This window comes from Mytilus californianus, unplaced genomic scaffold (genome assembly GCF_021869535.1).
Source record: "Mytilus californianus isolate M0D057914Y unplaced genomic scaffold, xbMytCali1.0.p SCAF_3, whole genome shotgun sequence".
Taxonomy (NCBI): Eukaryota; Metazoa; Mollusca; class Bivalvia; order Mytilida; family Mytilidae; genus Mytilus; species Mytilus californianus.
Genome location: NW_026262679.1, coordinates 83,848,456 through 83,871,115, shown reverse-complemented (window position 1 = coordinate 83,871,115; position 22,660 = coordinate 83,848,456). Strand labels below are relative to the sequence as shown.

General features: G+C 33.3%; 1 protein-coding gene across 1 annotated transcript; it reads left to right on the top strand.

The window, feature by feature from the left end:
* The first annotated feature begins 11,746 nt into the window (after nt 1–11,746).
* On the top strand, nt 11,747–19,904 carry LOC127735240 (zinc finger protein Xfin-like). Its single transcript, XM_052245357.1, has 2 exons — nt 11,747–11,942; nt 13,895–19,904. The coding sequence occupies exons 1-2, from the start codon at nt 11,807–11,809 to the stop codon at nt 16,210–16,212; spliced, it is 2,454 nt and encodes an 817-aa protein (XP_052101317.1). The 5' UTR covers nt 11,747–11,806; the 3' UTR covers nt 16,213–19,904.
* Nucleotides 19,905–22,660: the final 2,756 nt, after the last annotated feature.

The window sequence follows — 22,660 nt, the reverse complement described above, 5'->3', positions numbered from 1 at the left end:
GTTTTCTTAAATTTAGCTTTTATTGTTTTACTCTGTAAAAGTTTACTATTTCTTTATTTCTAAACTAGTTTTCCACTAGATACATGAGATAAGCAGTGTTGTATCAAAGGGTCATGCATGGCATGGCTGTTGGTTGATTGAGTCAGTGATATTTGCTTTACGTCCACCGAGAAGTCCTGCATAAGTAGAACATTAAATCGTTCATGACTGTCAAACGTGTATATATATATACGTCTAAATATGTGACAACTTTACGACTGACGTAGCTATACAGGGCTAACACCAGTGGCAGATCCAGAAATTTTCATAAGGGGGGCCCACTGACTGCCATAAGAGGGGGCCCGCTCCAGTCATGCTTCAGTGGTCCTTAAATAATCAACCAAATCTTTCCCACAAAAGGGAGGGCCCGGGCACCCTGCCCCCCAAAAAAAAACCAAATCTGCCTCTGAACACAATTATGTATGTATGTCTAAATTATAGAACAACAACGTTAGATCTGCAAATTTGCGTTAGCCCTCATCGATATTAGAATCCCTGCTTCTGCGACATCTTGCACTATGTCTAGCGCCTTACACCACTCTGCCAACTAGAGACATTAGTCGAGTTATGCCTTTCCTTGTCGGCTTATCTAGAATTGTAACACAATACATGATGTATTGTGGCAATCATGTATTGTGGCAAGTAGACACTGAAAGAAACACCCAGTATATTTACTAGCTTACTTAGTAAAGGAAAAGTTCTAACTACTATTAGTACATTTGTTAATATAGTAAGTAGTCTTTCTGGTTAAGATTACCAATCTTTCTAATAAAAAAAATACTGGTCTTTCTAGCCTTATTACTAGTCTTTCTAGTAAGTTTACTTTCTACCAAGTAAATTTTACTAAAACTGCTAGTAATCTCATGGACAGTAAGCCATTTTACGAATTAACTAGTAAAAACTTCAGGTACTATGTATTTCTTTGAGTGGATGGTGTACCTTGCAGATCCACTGTTCTAGTCGGTCGTAAACTGGATTATAATTTCACTTACCATGCCGTCACATTAAATCTTTATTATATTATATGAGTCTAAATATGTGACAAATCTCCATAACCTGTGGTTATCAGCTGGTTATAAAAGGCTAACACCATAATTTTTATATACTTCGTCTGAAATTTAGCCCAAAAATGTTCGATGTTAGATCTGTAAATTTGCGTAACACAATACAAGATGTATAGTGGCAAGTAGATAGTGACTGTCTAGATTAATACAAGGAACTGCATTTCTTATATATTCAGTGGCGGATCCAGAAATTTTCATGTGGGGGCCCACTGACTGCCTAAGAGGGGGCCCGCTCCGGTCATGCTTCAGTGATTCTCTATATAATCAACCAAATTTTTCCCAGAAAAGGGGGGCCCCCTCTAAATCCGCCTCTGATATTTATTACAAGTCCTTGGGTAATATCAAGATGAATTGTTTCAACTTCTGATTACCGATTATCAAAAGTTTGCTGACTGTAAATGCAATGTATAGTCAAAGTCTATTATACCTTAAAGATATTATAATGATGAGTAGTGTAGTAGATTTCCAAAGCATACAATGAGGAGATTATTGTCAAATAAAATGTACCGCATATATTAAGAAGTCTTTCCATTTCAGGCTTTGAATAAACTAAGTTTAATCAAAAACTATCATCTTAATTTCATATTATTTATTGTTTAAACTTATTCCCATATGTAACAAATTATTATAGGTCTAACAAACATTAACAAATGTATAAAACAAGATATAAAATAAGATAAAATAACATATGATATCACAGACTCTCAATGATTCATTGCACGTCTTTTAAGTGCCCTAATAAAGCGCCCTAATATCACGAACTGTGCAATCTATGCAACAACAAAAAAATAAAACCTCAGAGATCTTGGCTTCCGTAGTACAGTTTGTAATAAAGGCTATTCTCTTTTAAAGAAATGGAAGTATCGTGTGATATAATGGACATCCAGTCTGTTGACATCATTGAAGCATTATTTGAAACATTCAAGTTCGTACTAAATATATTATTATATGGATATGGCGCTCCATTTCTCTCTAAATATTCTCTCGTGTAATTTGGCTTGAGAGTTTGCAGTCGTCTCAGGTAGTAAATGATACATGGTGTTGAGGCTGATTTTGATTTCAGGTAGTTGTACAGGCGTGTAGCAGAAAGTCCTGGGTATATTTGACATGTCATTGGTCGTTCTCGGCACTGAAAATCAAACAAATGAGTCAATTAACTTATGAGATCATGTAAGCTGCGGTTTGCAATTTATTTACATATCAACCAATTACGCTGTAGACTATACCGATTTGTCGAACGGTCTACCCATTTTTATGAATGTCTGCCGGTTTGTAGCAGAAAGAAAGAGATATACATCGTATATACGTACGCTGTGTTAATTTATGACACACGCACTATAAACTAACAAAAAGCAAAGGAACAGCGCCTTCTAATACTTTAATTGAAAGTAAGACTTCGAGGTTAACACTATGAATAAATATTTCAAATTGAAAATAATCAAGATTTCAAGATTTTTATGATTTTCAAGATTTAAGATTTTATTATAAGCAAGTTCTAACAAAGCATGAATCCTTAAAAGAAGAAGGTTATATTTCCAATATGGGCACGAATATTTATCATGACAACACAATCAATATTTCAACAGATATCAACAAACTTAAGATCTACTAGTATTGAAATTCAGAGTTTTTATCTAATATAGCTGATCGGTTACAATCCTAGTAAAATTTGAAGAAGATACTAAGAAGACGGTAAATAAAGTCGAAAAAAAAAGAAATCATGATAGGACACGCAAGCCATGCAATATCGTACCAACTGGGAAAATATATTTTATATTCATTTGTTGCTACATAGAAATGGAGAGTTCATAATTTAATCACAGAAGTTTTATCATTTTTCGTAAATGTTATATAATTTTTTACCTCCGAATTAGACTTAATTATCACCGGGTTTGTACTTAAATGAGCAACACAAAAGGTGCCACAGAATAAGAATATTTTTGTTCAAATTCATGGCACTTTATTGGCACTGCGGCATGACATTTACATACATAAAAAATACACTATGATTTTGTACAACATTTTCACGTTGAAATAAAATATTTTGGGTGGGGTTCGTGTTGCTCAGTCTTTGGTTTTCTGTGATGTGTTTTGTATACTGTAATTGTTTGTCTTTTGATCGTTTGCCTTATTTTTTCCATGGCATTGTCAGTTTGTTTTCGATTAATGCGTTTGATTGTCCATTTTGTATCTTTCGCCTCTCTATCATGCTATCCAGTATTAAATAAACTAATTTCAGCAATTTAAGTAGTCAAAACAAGTCATTTAGTTTTTTAGTGTAAATGACGTGTAACTGAATTTATATATCTTCCCTATTGATAAGCATGCAAGTTATTTCTTTATGTATTACCCCCAATATCCGCCAAATTGATGTTATCATACTACATCGACTATGTCCTTATACACTGAATTATTCAATAGTTTAATGGGTGCCACATGTGGAGCAGGATCTGCTTACCCTTCCGGAGCACCTGAGATCACCCCGGTTTTTGGTGGGGTTCGTGTTGCTCAGTCTTTGGTTTTCTATGTTGTGATTTGTGTGCTGTTGCTTGTCTGTATGTCTTTTTCTTTTTTAATCATGGCATTGTCGGTTTATGAGTTTGAATGTCCCTTTGGTATCCTTCGCCCCTCTCTTAATGATAACTGATTGCATGTATTCCATTGTATTCAAAATAAAAGATATAACAGATACAGTTTATCTTCTTCATATCTTGATTTACATCTAGAAATTGACAACGAGGATCAGGTCAAATTCGAGAAAAAGAGGACGTAATTGTGATTACGACAATTGGAACATATCTGTCGTCATCTGTGAAACAGATATCCCATAATGGTCAGTGTCCGTTTTCGAAGTGATGATTTCAACTACACTCCTTGGAACTCTTAGTTTATTAGCTTCATTGTAAGCAGCAACCCTCTACCAAGGAAACCGCCTCGGTGGTCTCCTGGTAGCGTGTTCGCCTCGAGTGCGGGAGGTCGTGGGTTCGAACCCCAGCCGGGTCAAACCAAAGACTTTAAAATTGGTATTTGCTGCTTCTTCGCTAAGCTCGCGGCATTAACGAGTAAGAGCAAAGACTGGTCGGCTGGGAGTCAGAATAATGTGACCGGGTAAGGTGACATGTCTTCTTGCGGACTGTTACCTTGTGAACTAGCACGTTAAAAATCCGGCTAAGCGTGTCGGTCTAGTTCAAAGCAGGGTTAATATTCATATTACATTAACATGTTCTAGTCCTGAATATATGCATATTAATTTGCCGCTGGACGTTAAGCATGATCCATCCATCCATCTCAATCACGGAAATCATTTTAGGAAATGCAAGCTCTGGAATATCGTATCAACTGGGAGATATATACTATACGTAGGCGCTCCTGGAATGTTGCTACATAGAAATGGAAATTTCACAATTGGGAAGCCGCTGAATAACTGTTCAACCATTCTTAATTTGTAACAGTCAAAAGGAAAATGAACCTCATCTTCAACATTTTAATATTCTCAGCGCCTGTGTCGTGGGGAAACTGGCGATTACCTAGTTCCATTTATAAACTATGAGAAGAAATACATAAATTCTCCTTTGGTAAACGTAATTGATTAATGTGAAGCCTTTCTCAAATTTAGAAGAATACCCAAAGTTACTAAAAGTAAGGCCTAAAGCTCTAAGTACTTAAATTACTGATATGAAATCGATAACATTCTTATATCGGGGTAGATTTCATCTAGAAACGTCTGTGTTGTTAGGTTGTTAGCTGGTTGTATTGAAGCATATCTTTCATCTCATTTTTATTTATAATTAAGATCTATGAAAGCTCGGGGCGTTTTAGATTTAAGAAGTTTTGAAATGAAACACGCAGTATGTCGTTCGCGGTAACTTGTGTTCTCCCTAACATCAAATTGTGGTGTCTTGAATATGCATCAAAGTGTGGCATTGGCAGACCACTGTCCTTTAAATTTTGTAAATAGGGTAATATTATTGTAACTGTTAATCTTCTCATAATATATCCTAAATGGGTTTACATGTCATATTAAGCATAAATAGTAAAAAAGTCATTAGCGGCAAAAGGTAAATTTGGAAATGGGATTAGGAGAAAAAATGTTTTGAGGTAAGAAAATATTTCATGAAATATATTTAGGTGTGAAAAATCAGGGGAATAGGAATTTGAACTGTTACATTGAGATCCCATACACATTTTCTCCAATTCCCCGAAGTCCAAAATAAAAATCGTGGAAAAATTACTTAATATTTATTTTTATGTTCATGGTATGAAATCTAAATAAGCTAGCCACAGTATATATATAATTGTAGGATCCTTTACAATATATATTTCAGCTGATCTGTAATAATTCCATCTTCATGTACTGTATTACGACGCTAGATTAAAACTGACGAGGAAAGGTAACACCCAGCCACCAAAAGCTCTATTATTGTGAAGCCTAGGTGGTCGAGTGGTCTAGCGCGTCGGATACAGTGCAGGCGATTTGGTGTCACGATATCTCAGTAGCATGAGTTCGAATCCCGGCGAGGGAAGAACAAAAAAATTTGCGAAAGCAAATTTACAGATCTAACATTGTTGGGCTGATGTTTAGACGAGTTGTATATATATATATATATATATATAAGTCTAGAGATTCAAGTATATAAGTCTCTAGACTTATATAATTTTTTCCTTATCTGCACAGTATCGTCTATTCTAGACGATCCGGTACATAGTAAATTTGCTGGTTGGTCCTTTTTATAGACTTCTATATATATATATATATATATTCAAGTCTAAATTGAAAACAACGTTCAAACCTATGATTGCGTCGGATAAAAACCGCAATTTTATACGTGTGCATGCAAAACAAATTTCTTGTTAGAGGGGTCTACATACAGCACAAATAACATTTTCCAAAAGACCAAAAAAGTGAAAAAGTATATTTTAACAAAACGCATTTGACTAACAGGTCGAACAACAAATGTTCTTAAACCCTGCTGACTGCCATTAGCGATTGCCAATTATATAAATGGATCTTAACTATAAATTTAATACCAAACAGAAAACAATAAACTTGCGGCAAAGATGGTATACCGCAAATAAAGGTGCAAAGATTTTTTTGTACACCATATCCGGATTTCGACAATTAATGACGTCTCTTCAGTGATGTTAGGAATCGAAACGGTTATTGGAAGGCCACATAATTTACCCCAATTTAGGATAGGCTCTTGAATTTTGAGGAGTCAAAATAGGATGAACGGATCATATATATATACAAGCCCAAACGAAAAAATATAAACAAGTCTAAATTGAAAACAACGTTCAAACCTATGATTGCGTTGGATAAAAACCGCCAATTTTATACGTGTGCATGAAAAACAAATTTCTTGTTAGAGGGGTCTAAATACAGCACAAACAACATTTTCCAAAAGACCAAAAAAGTGAAAAAGTATATTTTAACAAAATGCATTTGACTAACAGGTCGAACAACAAATGTTCTTAAACCCTGCTGACTGCCATTGGCGATTGCCAAATATATAAACGGATCACAAGGTGTAATAAATGGATCTTAACTATAAATTTAATACCAAACAGAAAACAATAAACTTGCGGCAAAGATGGTATACCGCAAACAAAGGTGCAAAGATTTTTTTGTTCACCATATCCGGATTTCGACAATTAATGTCTCTTCAGTGATGTTAGGAATCAAAACGGTTATTAGAAGGCCACATAATTTACCTCAAATTAGGATAGGGTCTTAAATTTTGGGGAGTCATAATAGGATGAAAGGATCATATAAACCCGAAGGCAAATATAATACAAGCCCAAACGAAAAAATATAAACAAGTCTAAATTGAAAACAACGTTCCGAAACCTATGATTGTGTTGGATAAAAACCGCAATTTTTATACGTGTGCATGCAAAACAAATTTCTTGTTAGAGGGGTATAAATTCAGCACAAATAACATTTTCCAAACGACCAAAAAAGTGAAAAAGTATATTTTAACAAAACGCATTATATATATATATATATTGATACCTGATCTGACCCATCTTGTACTTGGCATTTTTTATACTCGTTGTCGCTTCCAGATTTATCGGTATCGTCTTTACCTGAAACAATATCACAGCAGGTCAAAACAGGATGTATCAGAACGCAAATTAAAAGCAAACAAACAAAGCACTTGTTACAACAATTTACACATTGCTCTCAGTGTAATGGAAATATGCATGTTTTAGGTGCACGTATCATATGCTGATGTCTATGTAGCTTCAATCATTATTCAAATTTTCACATTTTAATTCAAAAGGGTCAAAATTGAAAAGTTGACGTAAACTAGTGGAACAAATTATTAAAAAATCCTAAACATTTTAATAGTCTTAAGCATAATCTATTTAACTGAAAGGTTATTCAAATACTTCATGGTTTGGAAAATTGACTTCGAAGCCCTGACACCCATAACCAAAACTATGAATTAATTTGTATCAGAAAGGTATAAATACATAACTTCACTTCTAAAAGGATTTTGGATTTGGTTTGAAAAATATAAAAATTCCGCACAAAAATTTATATAAAACAAATGAATCGATTGTCCGTTTCCTATTTATGACTTTTATTTGGCCCCTGGCTTCTTGCGTTGTGTGTGTTACCAGGAACATATATATTGACATATTAGATATATTGTTCCCACGGGTGTTACCCGATTCGTTCGTTGTGGCCGTGTCTGTAGTGGCGTTTTAAATTGATTTCAATGAACGTAATCTTTGTATAACAGGTGGATTAATAAGTAAGGGATTTAGTTACCACACAGATCTTAAAAAAATACTAAATTTGGAAAATGTCGTTTATGCATGGAGTCCGTAAATTTAGACACGATCCATGTAAACTTTATATAGATCCTTTGAATAAACTTATTTTTTGTTTTGTAAGGTTGTTAATTTGGCACTGTAGTATATAAGATATTTCATAGCTACTAACATTGATTTTGTTTTTAATAAATTTAAACATAACTAAATATATATGGGAAGAAAGACAACTGTCTCCACTCAGTGCCAACTTGCATATCCCTTCTCACCATAACTTTCCCCCCCCCCCCTTCCGTTTCCACCAACTCGCATCTACTTAGCTACGGTTCCGCAGCTAGCATTAACTTTTGTCAGAAAAAAAATGCAGCGGACTATACAGCACATTGTTGAAGGCTGTACGGTTGCCTATAATTGCTTACATCCACTTCATTTGAACTCTGGTGGATAGTTAACTCATTGACAATCATACCACGTCTCCTTATTTTTATATAGCATCAATTTGATCCAACCGAAAATAAGCAGTTCAATCCCGCTGCAGCAAGAACTGCAGACCCGCCCTAACAAATAATATATGATATAGAATATACTAGTCACAGTGATACTAGTAACTGTTGGGCTAAATTTCAGACGAAGTGTATATAGATTATGGTGTTAGTTCTTTATAACCTTAGGTTATCGGATGGGGAACTTCTGTCGTAAAGTTGTCACATATTTGATATCATATTTTATAGACGTATAAAATTAACATGATGTGACTGCATGGTATGTTAAAATTGTCCTTCTTTACGACTGACAAAACATACCAGCTGATCTGCTAAGGATATTCATTAATTCATTGATTACAGTTTATTAATTTTCATCTTTTGTTATCTTATCGCAGGAACAAATTATCGTGGATAGAATTAGCAATTTAGAAAAAGAATTTTTAACACGTCCTGGCTAACAATTATATTTCTGACGCCGTGATTGGCAATAAAGTATTTATAAAAAAGAAGATGTGGTATGATTGCCAATGAGACAACTCTCCACAAGAGACCAAATGACACAGAAATTAACAACTATATGTCACCGTACGGCCTTCAACAATGAGCAAAGCCCATACCGCACAGTCAGCTATAAAAGGCCCCGAAATGACAATGTAAAACAATTCAAACCAGAAAACTAACGGCCTAATTTATGTACACAAAATGAACGAAAAACAAATATGTAGCACATAAACAAACGACAACCACTGAATTACAGTCTCCTGACTAGGGACAGGCACATACATACAGAATGTGGCGGGGTTAAACATGTTCGCGGGATCCCAACCCTCCCCCTAACCTGGGACAGTGGTGTAACAGTACAACATAAGAACGAACTATAAAATATTTGTTTGTTTGTTTTGTTTGTTTATACATATTATGCACCTTCTCTGTACAGGCCTGTATCTGCAATGTGTTATGAAAATCATGAAAGATGTTGAGTATCTTACTATTAGAATACCACGACGGGTAAGTTTGCCCGTACACAAAATCGATAAAAGACAAGTGAGACAACGCAAGCTGACCAATCATGACACCAATAATCAGAGTGAAACAATCTAGTAAGGGGACGACCATTTGATATTCTGTGGGGGGGGGGGGGGGCGGGTGGGACGGGCAGGAGGATTTCTTTTGGATGGGTTATTTATTTTTGTGGACCAAAAGGACAGATTATTTATTTTCTGCACTGTTGAAGCATGATTTTTCATTTTCATTAAAACAAGGGACAGATTATCTATTTTCACAATTATATTTATAATATAATATTTGAAAACATACAATTTTTAAATTCTTAAATAAATAACATAGTCAATTAAGTCAATCAGAATTAGTCATAATCCTCTGGAAGTTAATCTCTGAATTGCAAACTACATATATTGCATACGTACAAGGTATTAAAGCTGGGCTGTAACTAGCCTCTTTTAAAAGTTTTCAAACATTTTCGCCGAGCGGAGCGAGGCGAAAAAAAAATCAGCGAAGAGTCTGGGGTTCGTTGAAGGCCCCAAGAAGCTATAGAAAAAATGGCGCAAAATCATGCATTATGCGCGTTTCCCAGACCCTTTCTTAATCTGAAACGCAAGTTCTGTTTTAATTTTTTGACAATATTCTGGTTTCAAAGCAAAATATATAGATTCAGTGTAAGACTTTTAGTTTTTAGGGACAGCATCAAAAGACCAATATGTAGGAAAAAGCAAAAAATGTTTCAGTTTGCAGAAAAACCTTTTATACCTGTCAATTATGTTTTTTTTTCAAATTAAGTTAAGAGGAGGCTGATTATCATTGATATAACTATGTCAAGTCAGTTTTTATAACACATTTCAATTACAATTTGATGTAGTTTCTAACTGGGATACAATTTAAAGTAGTTTGTAATAGACAAAAGGTCCTTAAATATAATAAAACTCAAGTTTAAAACATAATTACTAAATTACAAATAGAATGCAACACTAAGAGAATAGTCATAAAGAAGGGCAATCAATGAACAAAAGACAAACCCGGGAACAGATAAAACACAAAACGACAAACATTATAGACAATCAACACTGAAAAATAAAAAATAAATGAGAAACATGGATCTCAAAAAACAGGGGCTACGTCAGAGGGTGAACAGAACTTGCTTCTTGCAAGACACTTGCCGTGAAAACAATTTGATATGAAGACAAGCTTTTGTTTTGAAATTTCCAAAATGAGGCATTTGCCTCAATGTAGTTACGGTCCTGTAATAAAAGTGAGGTAAATGTTCACGAGACAATATACCTCAAGTGAAATGAACCCATTTTCAAACATTTCAAATACATTAATATTTATATTATTAAAAGATTTGGGAAGTTTTTACCGAAAAAAATATGAAAAAAGACGAATTTTGGAAGAATCTGGTGCCATCTCATACTTCAGAATAGCATTTATAAAATGGCTTAAAAGATCTGCCAAGTTATTTTCAATACATTGTAAGTCAGGTTATTTATTTTCAAAATCCTCCTGCCCCCCCCCCCCCCCCCCCAAACCCCCCCCCCCCCCCCAGAATATCAAATGGTCGTCCCCTAACATACAAACACAATAATCTGACAAATAAAAAATAAACCCCATTATGTAAATGTTGCAGGAGGATTTTGGAAATTAATCTTCTGGCCTTATAAAAATTGATGAAAAAAATACCTAAAAACTAAACAGGATGAAAATGTATACATATGTATATATCAGACCTACAAATTGTATTAAATATTTGTGTACTAAGATCGAAAAACGGCCGGCCGTGACGGAAATAAATAAGCAGTGACCTAGCAATATAGAGGCAATTGAATATTCTCTCCCCTGACAAACCTTCCGAAATCAAATGGTCGTGATCTAGAAGAAGGAAGAAAAAACATTAGCATTCCGTAAAGTCCGTAAACTTTCATATGTTCATATAAACCCAAATCCCTAATTCATTTTCTTATCAAAATCATAAACATTCAAATAAACACTCACTAAATAAACAGGACATCTTCGAAATTCTTTTTTGAGATGGATTACAACCAGAAAGTATATATGACGTCATGTATTACGTAATTCATTAGAATAATTTGACGTCATCTAACCTTCTTCTTTCCTCTATATCTTCCTCCAATAGTTGGAGTACACCAACCTTACTGAATTAAGGTTGGTTAATCCTTATAAAAATTATTAAGTGAATACCTAACTATTTAAAAATAACATTATGTACAGTTAAATCCCTGAAAAGATACTAATAATAACCAAAGATTTACGTTTGAGTACATTGCTCTTAGAAAATTTATTTCTCGTCCTTAGTGAGATCTTAACCGGAAGCAAATTGTTTGGGTTTACAGTTATCTCCCTTGGAAAGTCCAAGAAGGAAGTTTTGGAACTTTTCAATGTTTCTTCAGTACATTCTACTGCAAAATGGTTATCCAGAACTTTGCGCATACAGAATATGATAATAATAATCAAGAATTGACAGTTTTAAGTCGTCATTCTTTTGACAAAAATGGACTAAAAATTGTTGGGGCTGTTTCAGTGGTTTTTGTTCAACCACTTGGTAAGACACATTGTGAAAAGCTAAATTATTCTTATATATATAAAAGTTCAGTTCTCCTTTCTACATCGTAACACTTCCTGATATTTTTAACAAACACCTAATTTATATGAATTGGATGTTATCAGTGTTCATCTATCTGTAATAACTGTATGATGTATCACTCTGCTCAGCTCTTCACAAAATCATTTTTTTTAATGCCAATAATACACCTTATCGCTATTTGTCTGCCATTACTGGACATCACAAAGGTTCCCTTAAAATTTTGACGACTGATAGAAAATATCTGACGCCACAATGGAAAAGTGATTGTTGTATGATGTCAAAAGTTCAAGAGGCGCAGATTCTCGGGTCAAGTGGTGCAGAATTCCAAATAGCATTAAAGGTCTATGGGCAGCAGGTAGCACATTGACAGTAAAACAAAATTAAATTATGGTTCATAACAACAAAAATTACGGATTTTACCTCGAAAATTGTTCTATGTGGGAGTGTAGTTCTTTCATCAGTAGGATAAGGGGGCAAAATCAGGAAATGGCTCCAGACTTGGAACTCAGACTTGGAACCCCTAAACTGATTACTACATATACCTGGTGACTTCTCTGAGAAAACAATATTCAGATGTAAAAAAGACTCTCCCCAGAGGAGAAGTTCCTTAAACAGTCAGAACTCCGACATAAATAAGTCTGATTTTGCTTTTTATTTAACTTGTAATGGACTTATTTGTATGTTTTATTGGTTCTCTCCCTTTGAGTTCATAAAGTCAATTAATGTAAAGCAAAAAATATTTGACCTGTATCCATGGTATCAAAATGTTGCAATTTATGTCTTCTTCAAATCTATAAAGTTACAAAAATAGGTTAACTTCAAGATCCATATGTAAAAATATAAAAAGTTCAAGCACCTACATTGTACACATGTACATGAAATTTAGACAGCATTGTAAGCCAATGCTTTGTCTTCTGAACTTCTGAAAAAAATATGAGTTGGTTCTAAAAAAAATGGAGGTAATGTTCATTCACTTTCTAATGCAACCACTGAAACTGACAAAAACAAAGATGCAATGAAAAACTGTTTAATCAGATCATTACTTCAAGAAAACTTAGGTCCTTGTAAATTCTCAGCAAAGTTTTATTGTCATAGGTGATGTCCTTTGACCACAAAGTGAAAAAAAAAGTGTTTTCATGCTATGTTATGAAGCATAGATTGACTTAAACAAGTCTGTCATTTTGTGACTTAGACAAGTCCAAAATTGTACACATTTTTGTTTCAAAATACATTGATTTGACTAGTTTAAGCCTGAAACGAAAAAAAAAGACTTGTTTTTGTCTGAGTTCTGACTGCTAAAGTACCACCTGTGATTAATTATAAAAGCAAGATTTATTATTATCCTTGTATCAGTTAATAGCAAAAGGTCCAACCCACAGTCATCAAGAATCTCCACAGCTTAAATTTCGCAGAGTGGAGATTATAACATGTATTACATATAAAATAAGGAAATGTGGTATATTGTATATGATTGCCAATTAAACAACTACATGTATCCAACAAATAATTAGGATATAAAGAATTATAGGACTGTATGGCTTCGTCAATGAGCAAAACTTGTGCTGTATTGCCACCTATGAAAGGCTCTGAAATGACCAATGTAAAGCAATTCAAACAAGAAAACTAATGGGCCGATTTATATACAAACAGTTAACAAAAAACAAATATGATATAGTCAGATATACAGCAACAAACGACAACCACTAAATTACAGGCTTCTGACTTTTGACAGGCACATACTACAGAATGTCAATGAGCCAGCGATGCAACAACACCAAACTATTCAAGTTCAGGATGGTTAGGTTTGTTAAATGTAGAATCGAGGTATAATATAGCCCCGCTTATCAGATAGTTCTGGTTTCAAGTTTGATGTATTAAAAACTTAAAATATAAATTGTTTATCATTGCAGATGGAAAGAATGAACAGTATGAGTGGCAGAATGAAGATAAAGTATCATCATCACTTTCTGTCATCACTTTGCCAGGATCTTTTACACAAACTGTAGATTGCAACAAACAAAGAAACCTTAACCATGATAATCAGAAAGGTTTCAATCATATTGAATACAGATCAGACTTTGTATCTAAGGAATCGCTTAGCCAAGAAAACAAAATTCCTGGTAGTACTGGAAACATTGATGATGAATTCACCAAAAATCATAATGTTAGTATCATTGATTTCTCCAAACAGAGGCTCGATCCTTCATTGCAATCTAGACAGTTTTCAGGGAATCCTGTTAATCAAAATCGAAACAATTTCAAACCATCATCTAAAACAGTGCCAAACATTTCCCAAACAAGATCTTTAAATCAATTAACCTCTGCTACAGTAAGAAGTGTTCATATACCAAATGTACCAACAAGTATACCCAAAACTGTTCCTATGGTGACTGCAGTTATTCAAGATAATATCCAGATTCCAGGGAAAATTCCTAAAACTGTTCAAATGGTGACTCCAGTTATTCAAGATAATATCCAGATTCCAAGGAAAATTCCAAAAACTGTTCAAATGGTTGTAGGTGAACAGCCAATAAATGGTGCAGAAGGTCAACATGTTCAGAAACAGAGTTCTCTGAATATACCAAAAGTTGTTGAAGCACCACATGAGAGGAGGATGTTGAAGGTAAAACCCAAATTCATGAGAATTAAATCTCTGGTTGTCACAAGGGATAAGAAACAAGATGTTTACTGCAAGCTTTGTCAACAGAAATTAGAGTCTTGTAATGACATTATGTTACATTCAGACCAACATAATCTTCATCTTGCTTGCTGTGTTTGTGAGGCAAAATTTGGATCCTATTGCAACATGAGGCGTCATTGTATCGGCCATGTTCAGAGTATTCTTTATAAGTGTTCTCTTTGTCACTGTGCATATAAACGAAAAGACAATCTAAATACTCACATAAAGAAACATTATACAACTGGTGTAAGTAGTTGGAGGTGTCAGGTTAGGAATTCTTACCATCGTTCCATTTCACAATTATCTAAAATAAATACTATTGCCAAAGTACCAAAACCACCCATCCCAAATTCATCAAGAATGCAGACTCAGACTCCATCATTGTCATCGTCTACAAGTTTGTCTTCTGATCAATTTCCTTATCCGTTAAATACCGCAGAGAAAACAATAAACAGTGGTTTTGAAGTCAGAAAAACTCCAGATTGTTCAATGTCAAACTCTTCAGAAAATCATATTGATTTAACCTCTGATGATGATCTTTTAGAAGTCGTAAATGTTAGGGCAGACAAGCCATCCTCTGAACTAGAAAATTCCGACCTAACAAATACGGTTTTTACAACAGAACCAAATACCTGTTCAGAAATAGAAGAAATGGAAAGTAATGCAAGTGAACTGTCTACAGAAAACCAGTCACACAAACCCAGCTCTAGCTCTTCAGATGCAGAAAATCTACAAGAAAAGGAAAAAATGGAACTTCCTAAACAAATAATGAACTATACTTGTAGCTCATGTAGTTTGAACTTTGAACAAATCGACCATCTGAAGCGTCACATTTTATCTTATCACTCGGAAGAAATTGATCCTTGTAATGACACACAAAATAAGGGAGATAATTCAAATATACTGGAATCCGACGTTAAAATGGAATCTTATGATACAAGTCAAGACTCACAGATCATAGATATTGGGAAACTAGGTGAATTTTCTCATCAGTTAGCAAAACAGTTAGTTGAAAATGTTCAGGACAATGTCATGCACATAGAAAATTCAAATATGGTTCATTATACTACCAATGAAAATAGTCCAAAAAGTTCTCAGAAGAACTCAATTTATCATTCAAACATGAGCATTTATACTCCTAATGAAAACAGTCCATCAAGTTCACAGACAACTTCAATCAATCATTCTGAAGGAAAATCACAGATGAATAACCGATCATTGAAAAAGGGCAGATCTGGCACTAGTTTAAGTTCTGTGACACCGATATGCAGGGTATGTGGCTTTATGTTTAATGACATACAGACAGCAGTTGACCACAAAATGAACCATCCTGCAGAGATACCAAGTATGTTTGGTTGTACAATATGTAACACAGACCTTAGTTCGCGAGAATGTTTACGTAGACACATTAGAAGCCATATGGGAGAAGAGCACCGTTGTACCTATTGTCATTCAAAATATAGTCGACTGGATAATTTATACACTCACATGAAAAATGCTCATGGATGGGTTAAACAAAACAGATATGATCGATTTGGAAATGGTTAATACTGCACAAAACAATGTCTGTGATACTTTTAGATTGCGGGATGTTGTCCCATTTTAATGTATACTGGTTTTAATCATGAGCTTTCTATATCTATAAGTTAAAATGTCAACTGATTGCAAGCGTGTGCAATTGCAACTACTGGCATGACTAGCTGACCACCATCCATCCCTTAACAATTTACGTTTTCATTATCTCAGCTGAAACTACCAAAACAGTTAAAATTTAAAACAGACTTAACAAATTCAATGTCATAAGATCATAAATAAAGCATATTTTTTTTTATACACTGTATCAGAGCACGAAAATGCATAGAAGTTTTATATAAAAAGTCCTCACTTATTTTGATCGGATGAAAAATCAACTATCTAGATAATGTATGAGATTCCTTGAAAAAATCCAATTATTTTCTGGTCAGGCAAAAAACTTAGCTGCAAGAGACAATTCTTGATTCTGAGTGGTCAAATTCAAATTTCATCTTAGACAGCAGTGTAGCACCAGTGTAGCAAATGTAAGCATGTGCTTACAAATAATTTTATAAAAAAAAAATTTTCAATAAAAATTTTACTATGATCGTTCAGCTTATGGGGACTGCTGCCCCCTTACTTTTTCCAGTAGCTACGCCACTGTTAGATACTAATAGATTCTTTACAGTATTGATTATTGGCCAGGGTTCCCACTTTATAAGCTTTTACTTCATGCTGATCAGTTGGCAATTATACTAGAAATTGCATTTTGCAGGAATAGTGCAACTTATTTCCTCTGAGTAATTTTTAAAACAAAACAATCATTATTTTTTTTTATCAGATAAAAAGTCAGAATAATCAATAGGAATTTTTTTTTCTGAATTCTTCTTTCCAAGATAATTTTTCTTCTGGAGTTACAATGCCAAAACTTCTAGAGCTGATTAATTGAACATGCTGAAGACTACCGTATTTATTTTTTTAATTTGGAGGAAAGTTTAATTTGTTTTGTTAATTCAGTTTCCTATGCATATTTGTAAATAATGCTGACAATCTTGGGTATAATGTTAATTCTAACATGACGTTCTTCAAACGCTTTGAGTACACACCCGTGGTAAAATATGAATATATTGTTTGGGCTGTTCCGATCGTACTCCCGCGTCATATGCTTTTTTTATGAATGAGCTACCCGACGTCATAGAACGATGACGTAAGAATATAAGCATTTTACGGGAAAACACACGCTTGTGAAACCGAAAATCATCACAACAAGGAAACATAAACAAACGATGCTAAAATGTGTTATATAAGCCATTTTTTGTTTCCATATAAGATATATAAATACAATTATCATTTAGATTCATTCAAACCTGTCTAAATATGTCATTGTAAATAGTTTAAGCATGCCATTTATTCAGTTTGCTCCGTTCTTTTACGTCAATTTAATAGTGCGTTTATTTATGGGAATGGCAAATAATGCCTTCACCTAGAGCGCTTCATCCCAAAAGAATTGCCGTATTTGTCCTATTAGAATCGAAATAATTCATGGGGGCTTGAATATATCGTGATTTTACCACGGGTTGTCTCTTTATGCCGATATTTTACCCCTCGCTATCGCTCAGGGTAAAATATTTGTCATAAAGGGCCAACCCGTGGTAAAATCACGATATATTCAAGCCCCCATGAATTATTTCTTAATTAATATATAATCACTATAGATATTAAAATGCAAAAATCAAATGAACTTAATTAGACAATTTGAATTGGATCTTTTTAAAACATGAATTTGGGGTACTGGTACAAATTTGTGTTTTTTTTCACTCAAACTTATTCAGTTAACATGAAAAGATCATCCATCCAGTTGATTGAGATATTTAGGGTCAGTAGGTAAAAAAATAATTAATATAAGTTCTAGACCTTATAATATTACCTGTTGTGCCTTTCAAATATCTTTTAAATCCATGTGACGTCTGGGCCACACATAAAAATATTTGGGTTTGCCCAAACATTACCCAAAGGTAAACATTGGGTAGGTAGGTAGGCATTTTCTTTTTTTTTTCGCAAAGAGAAATTGAAGTTTTTCTGGGTAGGTAGGGTTAGGGCAAACAAACATGTTTTTTTTTATGGCCTTGATCTTAAGGGTTTAATTGTTAAAACTATATACATTTAGATTCTCAATGCGTCTATACATTTTTACTGTGACTAAAATTTTTAAAAGAAAGCAACAAAGTATAAAAAACAATTTTCACTTTTGTAACTCTCATGGTTGCTTTATTAAACAGTTTTTGTAAGCTGCTAGAAGCAACTAGAAAAAAAAAGTTTTTTTATGCAATTAACTCATTTTGATTATTGGTTTAGAATGCAAATGTTGAATTTTGTTCCTGACAGGTCCATTGACAGACACTTAAATGTGTCTCTTAAAACTTTGACAGCAGCAAAAAATGTAATTGTTTTACAACAACCATATCTACCATGTCTACTGACTGAAAAACTGTAATGTACTAATTCAATTTTATGGTTGTTGAGAATTGAATTATTTTTAACAAGAGTTACTTCCCATTGTATAGTGAATCTGTTGTTTCACTCGAATATGTTGCAAGGATAGCACAGTTGTCTCCCTTGTAAGAAATGTTAACATGGCTAAGGACTTTAAATATGCATACAGTCTGCTGAAAATTGACTTTTTTTACCAACTGGACAATCTGTGATTTTCATATGTATGGGAAGAATATATATAGCCATAAACTGCATAAAAGATAACTATAAAAATTTCTAAATATTTCACTAGAAGTATATTTGATATTATGTTTTTAAAAAACTATTTGAGATATTATTTTGGATTGCTAGGTTAAAGTTTTAATTCATAGCATAGGACAAAACTGAGAGGGTACACAAAATTTAGGAATACTCTGCAGTTAAAAATATGAGTCAAGCATTCTTTAATTTTATTGTTTTTAGTTAGTTACAAAAAAAAATTGTTTTTGTGTATACTTTTGCATACATGTATGTTATGAAATGTTGCATTTTCACATAGAAATGAATAAATTTCTATCAATGTTTCCTTGAGTTTGACTAAACAAAATGACTGAGGAAATATTGTGCCTATTTTCTTGTTTTTTGTATTTACAAATTTATATAAATAACCAATAAAATGTATGCCATTGTCTGTCTGATGATTCATACATCCATCTGTCCAAGTACATCTCTTGATAGCTCAAGTTTTTTTTAACAGATCTTCATAATTTTTTTTTTAATTTTCATTTTATAACTTAAAAATGTTCAAAATAAGACGAAGGGCATATCATATATGCATCCATGGTGTAGCAGTAAACTGATTCAGTTTTATCTGGTATTTACATCACTTGATAGGGGTTGTAAATATCATATAACAGAAAACCAAAGAATGTCAAAGATTTGATTTGATAAACAATTGGTCTTTTTATACATTTAAGTCAATTTGTTGGTCTTTTTATACATGTAAGTCAAATTTGTTTGCTTGATAATAAAAAAAATTTATAAAAAAAAACTTAAAAAGGTACTTAACGTTATGGAATAGATATCTGCATTAGAAAACCTTCTTCAATATTTTAATATAAATGGTGTTTATCAGTGTTTTACTTTTAGATACTTATATCAAGATGTACATGACTAATTTACTTTTAGCTACACATTCAGCCTACAACCATACAATGTATTTTTACGTTACATTGTTTTCCCAAAAAGTTTTAAATAAAATTGAGAATGGAAACGGGGAATGTGTCAAAGAGACAACAACCCGACCACAGAACAGACAACAGCAGAAGGCCACCAACAGGTCTTCAACGAAACATATTTGTGGTATTGTATGTGAAGATTATGTTTTTATATTATATGTATGTGTGCTATTGCACTTGTTTTATGCATTGTTTTTCATTAATATACATATATAAATGCTTGGTGCATAATGATATCTATCTAGTATGTGTTGTTTTTAGCAAATTTAATTTATAGATTATAGTCTCAATAGTGTTGAGACTACTATAAGACTATGTGATATAGTAGTCTCAGAATAGTGGAAGTTCTAAAGTTTTAGGAAAAAAGTTGGAAAATGTTTATTACCACATTTGAATTACTTAACGTAAAGTAACATACATGTATTTGTTCTTAGCGTTATGTAAAAAAAATGAACTTAATATTCAGGTTTATGTTGATGAATAAAAATTCAAATACAACATTTTTGTTATTGATGTGAAGGAAATGAGAAAAATTCAAGTTCAGCAAACATGATGGACGTTCCACCTATACCCAGAAGAAATGACATCTTGTTGAATAATGCAACATTATAAGGACATAAAAACAAGAGTGACTTCTTCCCTAGTTTGAATATGCTGACAAATTGTCAATGCAACATAGATACTGTTATAGAAAGAAAAAAAATCAAAATTTAATTATAAACTATTTTAAATCACAGGTAAACTACTATGCGGTATATGGGCTTTGTTCATTGTTGAAGGCTGTATGGTGACCTATAGTTGTTAATTTCTGTGTCATTAGGTCTCTTGTGGAGAGTTGTCTCATTGGCAATCATACCACATCTTCTTTTTTATATACACAGGCGTTTGTCTCTGAATTTTTTTTACCTATATACCTTAATATAAAGGACAAGTCTAAATTGAAAACAACGTTCAAACCTATGATTGTGTTGGATAAAAACCGCAATTTTTATACATGTGCATGCAAAACAAATTTCTTGTTAGAGTGGTCTAAATACAGCACAAACAACATTTTCCAAAAGACCAAAAAAGTGAAAAAGTATATTTTAACAAAACGCATTTGACTAACAGGTAGAACAACAAATGTTCTTAAACCCTGCTGACTGCCATTGGCGATTGCCAAATACACGGATCACAAGGTGTAATAAATGGATCTTAATTGTAAATTAAATACCAAACAGAAAACAATAAACTTGCGGCAAAGATGGTATACCGCAAACAAAGGTACAAAGATTTTTGTACACCATATCCGGATTTCGACAATTAATGTCTCTTCAGTGATGTTGGGAATCGAAACGGTATTTGGAAGGCCATATGATTTACCTCAATTTAGGATAGACTCCTGAATTTTGAGGAGTCAAAATAGGATGAACGGATCATATAAACCCGAAGGCAAATATAATACAAGCCCAAACGAAAAAATATAAACAAGTCTAAATTGAAAACAACGTACGTTCAAACCTATGATTGCGTTGGATAAAAACCGCAATTTTTATACGTGTACATGCAAAATAAATTTCTTGTTAGAGGGGTCTAAATACAGCACAAACAACATTTTCCAAAAGACCAAAAAAGTGAAAAAGTATATTTTAACAAAACGCATTTGACTAACAGGTCGAACAACAAATGTTTAAGGTATATTGGTAAAATTTTTCAGAGACAAGTGTCTCAAATTAAAAACACAAAATTTGAACATGAAAACATCAGTACACAGAGTTCGATCATTCACTTAAATATTGATCGAGTGATATTAGATGACTGAACACAGGAAAAAGGATCCGGAGGGGGAAAAATGTGATTCACCAAAAAACTAGTTAGTTTCAACATATTTTATTGTTCAATGGGAAAAATGGATCAGACACAAGTATTTTAACTTTAGTTAGTAACTTCTTCTTCAAAAAGCCACTTCTGTGTTGTGTATGATAATAATGCCCTTTTTGGTAATGTATGTATTGGGTTGATATTGGTATCTGAATCTTAAGTTGCATACTGTAAACCAACTTATTTTCGCGGATACTTTAATTCGCGTTTATCTCTTTCTAGCCCACTTCGCGGCGATTTAATTTCGTGATTTTCAGATTTACTTGTTGTAGTTAGATAAGGAAAGATCCTAGTTTTTAAATTTTCACAACGATTTATATTCGCGTTATTTTTCTTCTCGCGAAAGTCGCGAAATCAAATTGCTATCGAAAATTAGTTGGTTTACTGTATTTAGGATGATATTGTCAGAGGCATAGATCAGTCCAGAAACAACCAGAACAAATAGAATATTTTTTATGTCCCAATGATAAAATGTCAGAAGACATATTGTTTTACCCCATCTGTCTATCCCACATAGGGTAAATGATTTTATTCAGATAATTCTTCAGTTTTCGAGCAAGTACTTTGTAGCAGTATGCCGATATTATATTGAAGGTGTACATATTATCAGGATTTTGATTTTCTCAATATTTTCCATAACTGACAGGATCTTGAAATATTTGGATGAAGTTTGTCCGGCTAACTTCTTCAGTTTTCAAGTATAACTTTTATTTCAAACATCGTGTTAATACATGTAGTAAGAGTAGGCATATTATCAGGATTAAATTTTCTTTAAATTTTCCACAAATGACAGGATTCTGAAATTGTTTTTGACTGAAATTTTAATTTCTCACTCATAAGTAATAGAACTATATTTTCTACCCCTGAAATAGATTACCTTAGCTGTATTAAACTTTCAGAATTGTTGGGTCCTC

Excerpts from the sequence above, each read along its gene's own strand:
- LOC127735240 (XM_052245357.1), top strand. The coding sequence starts at position 11,807 with ATGGTTATCCAGAACTTTGCGCATACAGAATATGATAATAATAATCAA. Across the intron at positions 11,943-13,894 it reads GGTTTTTGTTCAACCACTTG|ATGGAAAGAATGAACAGTAT; the intron begins GTAAGACACATT and ends TTATCATTGCAG.